Consider the following 15,533-nt stretch of genomic DNA (forward strand, 5'->3'; position numbering starts at 1 on the left):
GCTAATTTAATGAAGGGATGTGGAATTTTGAGGTCCATTAAAATAAATAAATAAAGATTGGGCCAGATGTATTTCCCCTGGGAGAAAATTTAACGGGATCATCACCACTTGAAAGGTCCTATTGCTAGTGCTCACCAATTTTGATGGGAGGCCCACAAATTGAACTTGATGGTAGACCCACAGGCAGCACCTTTGAGGGTGATGTTAAGGCCTGGCTAAGTTCGTATGAGTTCAGGTCATCTTTCATGTAACCTGTCCCTAAACGGTTTAGGGCTTTAAAAGTCAACACTAGCACTTTCAATTGATCCAGAAACACGCAGGCAGCCAATGCAACTGGTATAATAAAGATGTAATGTTTGCAAAGTCTTACTTCACAGCAGACACACAATTCCTTCCCTCATCCTGTTTACATCTGGCTTTTATCCCACAAACAAAGGACAATTGGCTAAAAACAACATGATTGATGTAGCCTTTTTTTTTTTGAGATGAGATTTTACACCACCAGTCAGACAACTGATTCAGTAAGACAAAGTTGAGTCTTTAAATCCATGGCTGCCTCTTTAAGACTTGAGACTTGAGGCAGTTAGCAAAGCTTTCACTGGGGAGAAGAGAAACCTGTTAAACAAGTTTAATGAAGTGGAGCTCCTGAATGTAGGGTTACCTGCAGCTGGTTCATTGCCTATAACTCTTCTCTAATAACACAAGGTAAAATTTTACTGGTATTCCCTTAGAGAAATAAAGCACAAAACTGATTTTCCACATGGCTGTATTCATCTTGTGTGTCCTCACTTAGGTCAACCCTTCTTGTTAGGGAGCTCCAGTTAGACTAGAGTGCCTCTCGTAACTAAGATATATGTTGGAATTGCCTCCTAGAGGAGAGCTGCTTTTAAGTCCTGACACTAATCCAGATGATTCCATGGCATAGCCTTTTACAGGATGTTGTACCAGAATGCAGCTCCCAGGAGAACTCTTGTACAGTGAATGGCTATATGAAAAACAAATTACAGCAGTTAATTAAGATTTTCCTTTTACAGAAATCTCTTCATATTAGATCTGAAGAAATGATGTTTGTCTTTATCTTGTGCTCTTTTTTAAAAAAAGAATGAGAATTGTGTTTAGTGCCTGGAAGGACAAATATGTATATAGTTTTTATAGTTTTAGGTACTTTAAGCCCACATACTCAAAACTGAATTCTGATGTTTTATTTGCTTCTGAGATTTTAGTCCTGCATCATTCAACAAAGTCCATTATAAATGAAATATTAAAATACAATAATTAGCTATAATAATAGCATTTGTAAAAGAACAAAGAACATTACAGGTATTGATCAACGAACTAGCAGTAACAAGACAGTGAAGAGTCATATACACTAGCAGATTCTTTCAGGTGTTAGAGAAAAATATCCCAGACAAGGTCAGAGTATATCACAATGTCTAAAAGTTGTCATAAATGCAAGGGTGTTCTGCCATCTGTTCAAAAAATTGTGGTGAGCAATTATTGAAATGAATGGGACTTGCTTTTGAGCAGAAGTGTTTTGAAGGCAGTCTTTATTAGCTAATAGTCATTATTTAACTGGCAAAAGGTACCATTAGTGGCAAGAGAGGGACAGTTTTGAGACTTACAGTTCTTTGTTCTCTGCTGCCAGTGATAGAAAGATAGAAGCCATGGTGAACAGCTGATTGATACAAAAGACATAATCTCATTGATCTCTGTGGAGTAAATTCATTAATTGTGGTATTGGCAGCTTTGGAGAACTGCATTTAAACGAGATAAAGTTATTTGTGATTAACACCCTGCTCCTAAACAGTTTATGCAGAAGGACTGTTGATTTTAGCTCAACAGTTGCAAATAATGGGCTTAGGGTAGGGCTTTGACCCAGTTTGCTGTCTATCCACATTCAAGCCTAAGTGGTAAACAACTTCTCCCACTGATTTCATTAGAAGTCTGTTTAAGATTATGACCTGAGATCTTGTAATACACAGCAGATTTTAAAAGGTTTATGAATAGCAATATACAAAAGTGCATAAGCTGCTGGTGTGCAGTCAAACTGGCTGACAACCTGTTTTAAACACCAGCATATTTCGGATGAGGCACGTCAGCTGGTGCTACTGATTAGGCCCCATGCAGGATCAGAACAGGGGAACTTGTTGCAGGTTTGGGTTTTGCAGGACTGCCTCTAGATGGCACAACTGTTAAGTAGAGTCAGCAGTATGTGTTTCCCAGAAGTTGTGAACTGCCCTGTGATCTTCAGATGGAAGGGTGGTATACAAATTTAAAAAAAAAATATCATCATCTTCTGACAATTGGTTTGTCTAGTGCAGTATTGCTGAAAGTGACAGATAGTGACTCTCCAGGGCTTCAGACATGAATCTTTCTGAGTCATACCTTGGAGACAGCAGGGATTGAACCTGTGTCCTTTTGATATGCAGAACATGTATTTTACCCCTGAGCTATGGCATCCTAAAGTTATTTCTAGGGAGCCACACAGCTGCAGTAGTGCAGTTTCAGTTAGGAAATAACATTGTTGCTGTTTGGTTGTGTATAAAACTGAAAAAAATCTAAGAAATAGAGCTAAACTTTCTTTCTCCTTTAAGATTTGAAATTGAAATAGAGCCGATTTTTGCAAGTTTGGCATTGTACGACGTTAAGGAAAAGAAAAAGGTGAGTTATCTGCTTGATGCTTGCTTCCTTTGCATGGTGTTTGAACAGCATGCAGTAAAACGTAGGTGGTAACAGCAGCTCTCTGCTTAAAAGCACTTGAAGTCTTCACTGGAATACTGCGTTTTTCATCCCTGCTATTCAAAATTACATTGAGAAATAGAAAGCAGAACAGAAGGAGCTGAAAGTACTATAAAAAGCAAACCCTGTAAAGAATGGTGGAGGTTGCTGGATACAATAAACTATTTTACAGGTTGCCTGGTTATTTTGTTTATTTATTTACAGTATTTAGGATATTTCTAGAATGCCCTTTTTTAAAAAGAGCACAGGGTGGTGTACATCAGCCCAAATAGGCAAAACGCAGTGAACATAACTAAAAACAGCTGAATCCAGCAGGGAGAGTGAAACATGATGGGCCCCTGAGTTTGTTCCACTTCTATATTTTTTTTTATTGCAATAGAAAAATAAATGAAATAAAACCAAATAAAGTTTAGGAAGCAATTTAAAACAGCAAGGAAGTGAAGAAATAATGAGAAGCAGCAAGTGGAGAGGGAGGGCTTGTGTTGTTGTTTTTTTAATGCCTCAGTGGAGGAAAAGAAAACATGAAGAGAGTGAAAGCAAATGAAGACAATGTAACAATGCAAAGAAAGAAGAGTACAAAGAGAAATAATGAAAGAAAACTTAATTGAATATAAGGGGAACAGTGAGACGTGGGGGGGGGGGAGCAAACTCCTCTGTCAAGGCAGGAGGGAAAATCTGAGGAGATTCAGCCTGCCTCCCACAATTCTTTGCTCCTGCCTCAGTCACGTGCAGAGGAACTACACAATATCATTTTAAGAAGCTAGATTTATGGATGGAAAGTTCCCACTTCAATCCAAATTATATTTCCTTATGAGAGAGCTTCATTGACATGTCTGACAGCTGTTGGGTACTAGTATCTGTTATTTTGGGCCTGAGGTGAGAAGGGTGTTGGAGCAGGACCATTCATCCTTGCCAAAAAAGAGGATCTATCTGTCTGTCTATCTATCTATCTATCTAGAAAATCCAAATTCCCTAAAGTATATTTTCAGATTATCAGGTCTCTGATCAGATGGAAATTATCATCTGAAGGAGAGGGAAAATTGGCAAGCCCCATGATAACTAAAACCTCTGCTATCAAAACATTTGAGGTGCCCGCTACCAAACTTTATCCCTATCTTTCTCTCTAGGTTGCCTCTAGAGGGGGGATGGTGATGTTCCCCATAGCTGCATTGAGCTATCACAAATTAGCAAAGCTGTACTGGAATGCTTTCCACTCCTTATCCAGGTCCAAATTAGGGAGGAAGGCTGGGGCTCTCTTGTCATTCTTGGTGGAGGGCAATGAAGCATGTACCAAGGAGAGGGTGACGAGTGGAGAAGTGGATCCCTGGCTGTGCATGCTGTTTGGAGTATATTGGTTTCAAAGCCATTGCCTTGCTTATTTGTTTGAAAGGTTATACTTCTCTATGGTATCATTGGTGGGCTGCAGAGTTGTTGTTTTTGTTGGTGGTGATGGTTTATTTTTAAATAAGCCCAAATCATATTGGGACAAATAGCTATATAGCCTGTTAAGAAATGAACAATTCGGCTAGCTACCAGGTTTTTTTGTCTGCTGTTAAAAGCTAACCACAGTTGGCATGAAAGTGAAATTAACATATGTCCGTTAACATTTTTTTACATTTTTTAATTTGATGAAGCCTTTGGATATATTTCAGTGTAATTAGCTATAATTTTCTTTTAGATTTCAGAGAACTTCTACTTTGATTTAAACTCTGAACAAATGAAAGGGATGCTGCGTCCTCATGTTCCACCAGCTGCCATAACCACTCTGGCCCGGTCAGCCATTTTTTCTATTACATATCCCTCTCAGGATGTCTTTCTGGTAATAAAGGTAAGAAATATTTTTTTCTCCTTTATGAATCTTTATCTCGGAAAAGTGCATTATCTCCTGGCACGAGTAAGCTAAAGTTTCTGTGCCCATATAACAATATAATAAGAAAAAATATCACCTGGTTGCATTTTGCTAGTACTGTGTTTATTTTATCCTTCCTCAATAGGGAAAACTGAAAGGATAACTACAAATCTTGTGAAAATCAGATTACAGAATGACCCTGCTTAGTGTTGGCATTTCCTTTTGCTGACTGAATTTAGTCATTCTCAAATTGAAGAGTTCAATCTCCAGAAGTTTGGTTTTTGATACTAAGATATAGGCTCTGTCTGAAAACAATTCTTGCTTTGACCTTTCTTGCCTTAGACTTGTAACATTACTGAACTCTGAAAGCAGATAGGGCAATATTGAGCAATGCCTTAGCCTGGGGGAGGCACTTAAGATAGTCACTATGCAATAGAATTTTTGAAGAAGAAGAAAAAAAAGCTTCCTAATGCCATGGGAAATATGTTAAGATTGAGATTCACGTTGCGTTTTCCCAAATTGCCGAAGCAAGAGAGAAGCCTCATTGACAGCAGCGTTAAGAGGAGATTCTGTTCTCAAATTTTGCACACGTCTCATTGCATACCTTCTGAAGCCAGAATCTGCATATATTCACAGTAGTTGATTTTTACAAGAAAAGAGAAAAAGATTAACACCATGCAATCTACCTCAAAGAGCTTGCACTTGCACATTAATGCTTGTAAACTCAATGAGATGAGCCTAGCTAGCAGTCATTTGTTGAAAATAGTGCTAAGTTTTTGGTCGGTGAGAAGGATAAATAAGCCAGAAAAACAGCTTGTCATATGTCACAGGCCAGGTGCCGTCATATATTGTGCTCCTTTTTAGATCATTCCCCTGCCAGTTAGTTTGTGAAATGGCTGTTTGCAATGTAATCTGGGCCCAAATGAGATTTGGGCAGTGTGAGAAGAATTATTTTATAGAAAACTTCCTGCTTCCAAAACGTAACCACACTAGCTATGACATCCTATGCTACCTTCCTCAACCCATTTCCCTGGTTCCTAGGGATAATGGGAATTGCAGTACAGAACATCTGAAGGATACCAGGTTGAGGTTAGCTGATCTGCATACAGTGGTACCTCAGGTTATGAACTTAATCGTTCTGGAGGTCCGTTCTTAACCTGAAACCGTTCTTAACCTGAGGCGCGCTTTCCCTAATGGGGCTTCCCGCTGCTGCCAGCCTGCGATTTCTGTTCTCATCCTGGGGCAAAGTTCTCAACCTGAGGTACTACTTCTGGGTTAGCGGAGTTTGTAACTCAAAGTGTAACCCGAAGTACCACTGTACTTAGCAAATGTTTGGAACTGTCAGCCTTGGCAGTGCCATTTGTGCTTTTGAAAGAGTGGGAGGAGGGACTTTGGTTCCAAGCCAACCTTAACCCCCACCCACCCCAATTGAGAAGATGTAGAACTTGGGCTGAATTTAGCACCTTCCACCTCCTCACAGATTATCAGTATTGTCCAAACTGATGGTGCTGACCATCTGTTTTGATGCTTTTGGGAGTCATGGAAACATGCCTGTGTGCTAGGTGAAGACATCCAGTATTATACATTGGTCATGCGGCAACCTTTTGCATAGGTATTTCCAGATCCAGCAAGAGGAGCACATGCAAAAACCTGTTTCCATGGCCATATCATTGTATCAGATTAGGGTGAATGAATATATGAATATGGTTAGTTGCTGGGAACAAGCGTGTTTCCTAAATGTTGTCCGCCCCCCGCCTCCTGCTCCAGCTTGTTTGCTTGCTTCATCCACATAGGATATCTATGAGGGAGTGAACTTTTCTTGTTTATAGCAGAGCCTGGGTTTCCCCACCAGCAATGCGATAAGAAAACCTCTCTAAATGAATGCCATGTTATTAACCTCTCTTGGTGACATTTGAATTGAGCTGTGCAAAGGGATCTTTAGAAATATAAATGCCAAAAGATAAGAAACAATCTGGGTAAAACTGTCCATCATAAACTCTCTGCCTTGCTTCAAGGCTTGATTCTTTCTCTAAGAGAGAGACAGCTAAATAAAACATTTATGGAGAATGTACAGTTCCCCTGCACGTTTTCCCCAAAATTCTCCTTGAAGAAAGTAATAATACTTTCAGAAATTCTTGCTTAGCTGTGTCTCCTTTTTAAATTGACACATATATTTAACAGTAAATTAGTTAGGTAGCTATATGTAGCCACAATGGCAGCATCCGCACAGAAGATGTAGGTGGGGGTATCAGCAGGCTTTGGGAAAATATCAAGGTTTGCAGAAGTACAAAAACGGGGGGGGGGGGTTGGACCAATGAGAATTGAGCATGCTCAGTGGCTGCGGAGTGCTGGCCAACTGCTCGGTGGGGAGAATGGAATGGAGTGGCAGGAAAGCTGAACAGGAAGACTCCACACTGCATTTTTCTTCTTCTTCTTCCCTTGTCTGGTCTTACTTGTAATTAGATGTTCCAGAGCATGGCACATCCAACAACAATGTCTTGGTTTGGCTCTCAACCAATCAAAGCCCCAAAGCCAAAACTTTAGGCAGGGGGTCCTCTGTGACTTCTGCAGGGGCACTGACTATGCAATTGAAATTGCTTGCACATACATAGCTGAAGCCTCTCTTTACCTTTTATAGTTGCGGTTTATATTGCTGGTGCAACAGAGGAAGGGCAGTCTACCTGATTGGGTGTCTGGGTGGGTAGCTTAAACTGTGCTGGCTAGTCAGTTCATTGTGTATATGTGTGGTGTACGTATCTCCAACATCATGCATGCCTCTTCTTTTCCTTCTTCAATCCCATCCCACTTCCCATCCCCACAGCTGGAAAAGGTACTACAACAGGGAGATATTGGGGAGTGTGCAGAGCCATATATGATTTTAAAAGAAGCAGATGCAGCAAAGGTAAGCAGTTTTCAGTGGGTTTGGACCTAAATACAGGTGGTGTCTTTTTTAAAATAGTTCTGTAGCCCTTAAAAAAGTTGCAAGTTTCTCATATATTTTTTTAAAAAACATACATTATTGAAACAGTACTTCCTTCTGTTGAAATCCCAGCATTTATTTATAGCAGAGGCAGTATGAAAAAATTCAGAAATGTTTCAAGTTTGTAAGTTTTGGGGTTTTACCTCTGCAGAACAAGGAAAAGCTAGAAAAACTGAAAAGTCAATCAGAACAATTTTGCCAAAGGCTTGGCAGATATCGCATGCCTTTTGCATGGACGGCCATTCATTTAATGAACATAGTCAGCAGTGCTGGAAGTTTGGAGAGGGACTCTACAGAAGTGGAAATTGCTGCAGGAGGTAAGGTATCTAGATAATTACAAAGTGATTCTTAATCTTAACACAAACTGAATCATGTCATTTATGCTTTTGAAACCGCGTGCTTAAAATGGCTACTTCTATTTTGAAGAAAAACCAGCTGCAGGCCTTGATCCAGAACATCTTTCTGTTTTGGACTGGGGCTTTCTAGCAGCTTTTCCTTCGCAATAAAAGTGGCCCGTTCCAGGAGGTGGTACAGTTCTATAGAAGATGGTAGTATGTGCACCATTCCTAACTTTTTAGTCTTCTCTAATTGAATGTCAGGGGCTAACGTTCTCTGCTGCTTTCAGCGCCTCTCCTTCCTTGTCCCATTCTTCTGCCATGCTGCTCTATGTATTTTCTACAGCCTTCTCTTATTTATCCATCATGCTTTCTTGCTATCTCTTTTTAAATTTTGTTTAAAGCTGCTGCTTTTCCTGGATTGCCATTAGCTTCCCCTATTTTGCCCCATCTTTGTGGCACCTTGAATTTCGCTCAGTCCTTGGAGAAAGGATGCCACATTTTCAATGGATCACTACTCTGATCCAACAAAATAGTTACTTTGGTTTGTTTTTTTTAACGCCTCAGGGTTTGCATTTGGGCCTGGTGCACAATATGTGTTTATCAGCTTGCTTTGCCTATTTTTTCCCTTGCCCAAGCCCGGTAATGGGGTGAAAGGAAAAAGGACAAGCCTGTAATAACAAATAGGTTTATCTTTCAAGGATTTTCCTCGTAAACCATCTGTTATGCTCTCTAGAACTAAGTCTGAGAGAGTGTTTCAGGCTGATGAGCATTTTCCAAAGGAGTGGATTAATCGTTGTGAGCCGCTCAGCTCATCTGAAACCACTGTTCAGCATCTTCCTCATCCCCTCCACCCTCCCAAAACTGCCAACTTCATCATTTTTTGCAGTAGGAGAAAAACATAATTCTCCACATGATAAAGACTTTCATAATAGGCACAAGGCACTGGGGTATGGTTGATGTGAGAGGAGCAGAAGTATTCAGCTGTGCTTCATTGTTTCCTAATGCCTCAGGAGTGCGATTGTCTTAGCATTAACCACCCATTCCGTCTTTCCTTTCTCATGATTTCAAGCAACTGCCATTCTCTTCACATGCTGGCTCCTAAAACAAATGTAGTTATTTGACTTTATTTTGGCTCTGTTTTTTTCCTGCTTTCCTTCTTAAAGAACGCAAAGGGTCGTGGTCAGAGAGGAGGAATTCTAGCATTGTCGGCAGGCGTTCCTTGGAAAGGACAACGAGTGGGGATGAGGCCTGCAACCTGACTAACTTTAGGCCAGCTACCCTCACAGTGACAAACTTCTTTAAACAGGTATTACACGATTCATTCTCACAGTAACATTACATCACTGTCTTCACACTTTAGGGATTGGCATGGGAGTTTTTAGCCCTAGACCAGTGGTTCCCAAACTTTTCCCTTTGTGAACCACTTGAAAATTGCTGGTGGTTGTGGGATACCACTTAATGACTTTTCTCCTGGTTGTAGAAGTTGTAATGCTGTGTGCTAGATACAGTATGCTTTTAAATTGCAATTTTATTGCATCTCGCATTGTATTACAATTCAGCTGCTTTAAAGTAACACTGAGCTTTCAGAATGGGCAAGCTAAAAATACAAAATAAATAAGAGAAGTTTATGACCAGGGTCAGTGAATCCCTTAGTTGGGTTCTTGGGTTGGTGCAAAGCAGTGTTTGAAACTCCCATTGTTCTAGGTGCATTTTGCGACAGGGAAATTAGCACAAGCAGTTTCTGATGTCTGGGCATAGTACTGTGCCTAAGATTTCAGATTTAAATTGCAGAGTTGGAAGGAAAGGAGGACCTTTTTCTGCCTCCCCACTTCTAGCTACTCTCTGAAAACTGAAGAAGAAACCCTCTTAAGAATATTAGGGGAGTGAGCAGGGGAAAGACTAGACCATGTGAAAAATGAACATAATATTTTAGCTGCAGTTCATTCATTTTCAGCTTTGTATTCTTGATATAAAAAAGCACCTAGACATTCTGTTGTTGCACCCATAACCTAGGTTTAAGGTGCCATTTAGCTCCTAGCTTTCATATCTCAGTTTCTAACACTGGTGCAACCAGTGTTACAAATAAATTAAAACCACATGTTCCAGGTAAATTCGAACTACATGTTATGGGCAACAAGTAAAGGGTATCGGGAGAAGATATGCCAGCTCACTTCAGGACATTTTAGATAGGCTCTGCATAGATTATGCAAAATTGGTGCTTCTTTATGTCAACACCACAATACCAGCAAAGGTGGTCAGCACCTTGGTCTACTGATCTGAAAAAACCCAGATTAATACTCCCACTACACCTTGGGTTTTGCAAGGAGGCAGATTAAGAGATTTATAAAACAAGGACTTGGAGATTCTGGGTCAGGTCAGGATTCCCATAAGCAGCATGCTAGGATTAAGAAAGATAAATCTAGAATATTTGTGTGTGTGTTTTAAAACCAAGGTTATGTTGGCAACTGTTAAATAAAGTATATATCAACCAAGGTTTTTATTTTTCCTCTTTTACTTAACTAGCACTCTCGCTAGCTGCTGAAGTAACTACATTTGACCTAAATTCTATATTCTCAGCATTATATTCTAATTCCCACATCCCTAAACAGTGCATTATACTGGAAATCCGCTTTAATAATGTGCACTGTCTAATAGGTTGCAGGGAATGAAATTGTTCACACTGTGGGCAATTTCCTGTTACTAGCAAATATCAAACTAATTAGCAACTTGACTAGCATAAGCTGTAGTGGTTCAGGGCAGTGTGACACAAGCTCATTTCTGATGAGAAGGGTAGAGTAGATATTTCTGCCCAGCAACCTAGGAACCGCAGCCCTTCATTATTATCACTTAAGTTTGCCACTTTGCGCCGGTCTCTAGAAAATAAATTGGATGCAGAAAGAGGCATCATGCATAGAAAGGGCTGCAGGGCCCAGCCGTGAGTTCACCTTGGTCCTTGGCCCTACCATAACATGCATGTGTTAGGTGTGGATGTCTGCAAGGGAATCCGAGTTGTGCACAGAAACAGCTTGCATAGAGGTCTACCCATGTAAGCTGTCGCCTACAGGCATCATCAACAGTTAACATAGGATGGGGCCAGGGGAAGCTGCACAACCTTGAGGTGGACTTTAGTAGCAGAAGTCCTTTCTACATGTAGAACACATAGGAAGCTGCCTTCGTACTAGTGGTCCATCTACCTCCATATGGTCTACACTGGCTGGCAGCTGCTCTCCAAAGGGCATTACCAGGCTTACCTGGAGATGCTGGGACCTACTGCATGCAAAGCAGAGAGCTGTGGCACTTCCCCTATGATTCACATGCAAAGGGGGTACGAAAGGCCTGTAGCAAAACTGTTGGTGTTCTTACCTTCAATCAAGATGGATATCATACTGCAGCTTTTAAGGCCACTTACTTCAGTGCAGTCTCAATGAACACCCAATGAAAACTTTCTGTAATGTGGTCTGATTATTGCAATGTAAAAGAAGAAATACTGTAGTTTAGTTTTGCTGCTAGAGCCTCTGCAGTGCATTTGTAGGCTCTGGTTCTGATTCTCTTCCTGGTCAGATAGGAGTATAACTACTAACTCAAAGGAAGTTGCTCTGATCAGTTGAACAGAGAAGTCAGAGCTATATGCCTTGCTTAACTTATAAAATGAGAATAAAATGAGCATTAGTGGTTCCCTCCATCCTGAAATCATTATGGCCTTTTTTTTTATATTGGAGGCTTACTGTAATTACTCCTGATTGCAATTAAAAAGAGAATCTCATCTAGCTATGAATATGTTATAATTTAAAACAGAGAAGAGCTATTTAAACAATTCATCACAAACATAACACTTTAGTGGTTATTTGATTATAAAGACAGTTCTTTGAAACCTTGGAATATAATGAAAGGCAATAAAGAATGCAAAAGAAAAGGTTTTTTCTACCTAAGAACACAGTTGAAAGTTACTGCATGCTTTTATTTTTAATTAACAATAGGAAGGTGACCGCCTGAGTGATGAAGACCTGTATAAGTTTCTTGCGGATATGAGAAGGCCATCTTCTGTTCTACGGAGGTTGAGGCCTATCACAGGTATTTTGGTGATCTTTCTGAGAAGGTTGAGGCCTTTTTTAGTTTAGTAGCCACTAAACTATGGCTTCGATTTTGTTTCTGTATCTGCTTAAGTATTTTGTTTTTCAGTAACAGTACTGTATGTGGGTCCAGTAAACCATTTTATAACACATGAGTAGCTTCCATGAGATTCAAACATTGGACAGAGAGCTAATTCCTTGTTTTTCCCTAGCTCATCAGTGCTGAACTAGAAAAATAATATTACAAATTAATCTCATTTTCTCCTACTATTCCTCTGAAACTGTTGTCTACGTGGCTGGCTCCCTTGGTTTTTTTTGGATCTGAACGACTCAGATTTCGGCCCCCAGGAGGAACAAAGTCTGAGAGGCCTTATGAGTCATTCTTGATAGCAGCAATTTCCAACAATGCCTTAAGCAAGTAAAACCTCTTCTGGGGATTGACAATCCTAACCTTCCAGTATATTGTTTGCTATCACACCAAATTCCTTCTTTTGGAAAAGAATTGTGAATATTTACTTTCGTGCCTTTTGACTATTAAACTCAAATAGGTGTTACAAGTAAAGCCCCCAAACTGATCAGATCTTAAAACAATTTTACTAACCTTCTGACACAAGGCTGGGTGTTGATCTTGGAAAGTTATTTCTGCTCTTCTTCCTGACTTAGCACCTGGCTGTGGCAGGCTGCTAGATAGGCCAGTGATCAGACAGGCTGCTAATGGACCGGTGATCAGACTCGACATAAGGCATCTACCTGTTTTCCTATTAAAACATACATGAGCAAGTGGTCTTTCAGAAAGAGTGAAACTTACTTTTTTAATGCAGAACAAGAAAATATTTAAAGGCACGCTTTTAAAATAAATAAATAAAAAGAAGAGTGTTAACATTATTTTCTTGTTTTCCAAAGCAGTAGCTCTACTTAGTAACTAGAAATTGCATATTTTTTTATGTGATTAAGCAGCAACATTGTTATGTTAACACTACACACACAAACAATAACACTATATTATCCCAACACTGTCACTATATCATGATGCCTGCCTACCTATGCAAAGCAACATTAGAACTTGGTGGCTAAAAGGAAAAAAAGACCAAAATTTGTAAAGTTTTCCTGATTCACCACCTGCTATGATTGTTACTCATCATGGGCAGCCAGGCAAATGGTTGCTTACCAGATTGGTTATACTGCTAATTTTTCTTCATAGCTCAATTGAAGATAGACATTTCTCCAGCCCCAGAAAACCCACATTACTGTCTAACGCCAGAGTTGCTGCAAGTCAAACTTTACCCTGATAGCAGAGTACGACCAACAAGAGAGATCCTGGAGTTTCCTGCAAGGGATGTTTATATTCCAAATACAACATACAGGTAAGAGTGGAATTTAGATTTTAATTAGTTCACACAGTGCATGGTGCTCTCTTTCATCCAGATGCAGTGATTGAGGCAGATCACACAGAGATTGATGAGTCTGTTCAGGATAATCACACTTTCAGTAATCAGGTAATTGCTCAGAGAACAAAGAGCCTTCAGGGGAAGCTTTTTAATTTCTCATTTAGTAAATCCACAATAGCCTGTATCCTCTGGATTTTGTTTTCATATTTCTGGAAGCTGATTAGAGTCACCAGTTCTTAGTTTAGTGCATATTCAGAGGATTACATGAGATATACTAGTTGGTTGTTATCCTGTTGTTCATACAATCCGGTAAAAAATGAAATAAATGTAGATGCCCTAAGTCTTTCAATTCCTATTTCTAGGAATGTTCTCCTAGTGTTGTATTCATCTTTGCTTTGTTTAATTCTAAATTTTATCTGTCATGTTCTCATAATTGCTGTTTAGAATTTTATATTTTAACAATTCATTCAGATTCCTAATTTATCTGCCTGTGGCTACAATCTTATGCTCTTAACTGGAAATAAGCCCTGTTGAATCTATAACGACACAGGCTTGTACCTAGTGCAGGGCTAAGTAACTGTCTCATCAGCATAAGAATTTACACTTGTCTCTCCATCTCCCCCCATGTGTGCCACCACTCTCCCTAAATCTGCCCCAGAGGGTTGGAGAAATCCCCAGAACAGTTTTAGGGGGCATGCGGGGGGGGGGGGGAATAGGAGGACAGTCCCGTTGCACAAGTGGAATTACTTACACCCATGGGAGGTTACTTAATGCTCCATTGAATACATACTTTAGCTGTCATATAAATGTGCATAGCATTGCACTATAGAAGAGTCCATAAATAGATCCTGAGAGTCCCTTTCAGGTGTCCGCCCTTGCAGTGGTGGAATAGATGTTGGATTGTTTGGCATAAGACTGCTGTGTTCCACTTGATAGTTTATATGAAAATATGGACATTCACGCTTCCTTCAAGTAGTATCTATAATGCTGTGTAATAGGGACATTTCCTTCCCAATATATTAGCTCTCTAGACAAGTATCTGATTCCATCTTGGAGAGCGCTTCTTTCCTTTCACAGTTGCTCCCACCGAACTTTCAGAATCGATACACTCCGCAATCATCTGACTCCTTCCTTGGAAGTCCTTCTGTTTTCTGTTTAGCTAATCTAGTGCTAGAGTAGTCTGAAGAAGCTTTTTTCATTTGGGGAACTGCTTGTAATAAGAAAACTGAGGCCTGATTCACATTTAACCACTTGCACATTTAGTCACTTGCACATAGGAGATGTCTCCATGGCCTGGCCTGGTCTGGTTTGATGCCATTTGCAAGAATGCCTGGATGGAGGTATATCATAAGAGCACGGTAAAGCACACGATTTCATGGCATGCCACCATCCGTTTTGGTTATTGATGCTATAAAAATCAAGACTGAACTTCAGTTTGTTAGGCACTGTGAAGTTACCATCTATAATTGTCTCTTTACATTGGGATGATATCCTTTTGTAACCAAGGTTATTAAGCCACTCCAGAGCCGACGTGCTTCCAAAAGCTTTGCTGCATAATTTACAGCAGGGATGGGGAAGCTATGGCCCTCCAGATGTGGTTGGATTTCAGCTTCCATTAATAATAATAATAAAAATAAATAATTCTATACCACCCTTCAAATCCAAAGATCACAGGGTGGTTTACAATACAAGAACCAATATAAATACATAACAGTATTTTTGACCGTTGGTCATGCTGACTGGCCCAATGGAAATTGGGAGTCTAACAATATTGGAAGTTGGAATCGAAGAGGTTCTCCAAATCTGATTTACTGCAGCACAAAACTCTAGGCCAAAAAACAAACAAGCAACAACCCTCAACAGCTTAACTGAGCTGAAAAGTGATTTCTCCCAAATTTGGTTTTATGTTGAGAGACTTAATTTTATTCAATAGATGAAGTCTGGAAAGAGTTATATTTCTGAAAACTGTATTTAGCCATCACGTATGAATAACTGAAAATTCTTTTATCGCAGAAACAGCTTTCTCTAAAACCTGACTGTTCTTCTGGGAACAGGCCAAATTTCTTGTTTCTCAAGGAGAAATTTAATTAACTTCAATGCCAAATCAGGAAGAGAATTTGGAAGGCAATTCCATGTCTCTTTTCAACTAAGTATATTTTTAGGGATTAG

At 39.8% G+C, this 15,533-nt stretch overlaps 1 protein-coding gene across 13 annotated transcripts in view; it reads left to right on the forward strand.

The window, feature by feature from the left end:
- DOCK7 (dedicator of cytokinesis 7) overlaps window positions 1–15,533 on the forward strand; it is a 116,043-nt gene that overhangs the window by 31,805 nt on the left and 68,705 nt on the right. For all 13 annotated transcript variants that reach the window (XM_082228699.1, XM_082228703.1, XM_082228704.1 and 10 more), the window contains exons 8-14: window positions 2,595–2,661; window positions 4,418–4,567; window positions 7,410–7,490; window positions 7,720–7,885; window positions 9,070–9,212; window positions 11,884–11,977; window positions 13,178–13,340. In XM_082228699.1, the coding sequence (XP_082084825.1) occupies window positions 2,595–2,661; window positions 4,418–4,567; window positions 7,410–7,490; window positions 7,720–7,885; window positions 9,070–9,212; window positions 11,884–11,977; window positions 13,178–13,340 (864 nt within the window). The remainder of the gene's footprint in view (window positions 1–2,594; window positions 2,662–4,417; window positions 4,568–7,409; window positions 7,491–7,719; window positions 7,886–9,069; window positions 9,213–11,883; window positions 11,978–13,177; window positions 13,341–15,533) is intronic.

The sequence above is a fragment of the Podarcis vaucheri genome (genome assembly GCF_965113315.1).
Source record: "Podarcis vaucheri genome assembly, chromosome: 6".
In the NCBI taxonomy this organism is placed as follows: domain Eukaryota; kingdom Metazoa; phylum Chordata; class Lepidosauria; order Squamata; family Lacertidae; genus Podarcis; species Podarcis vaucheri.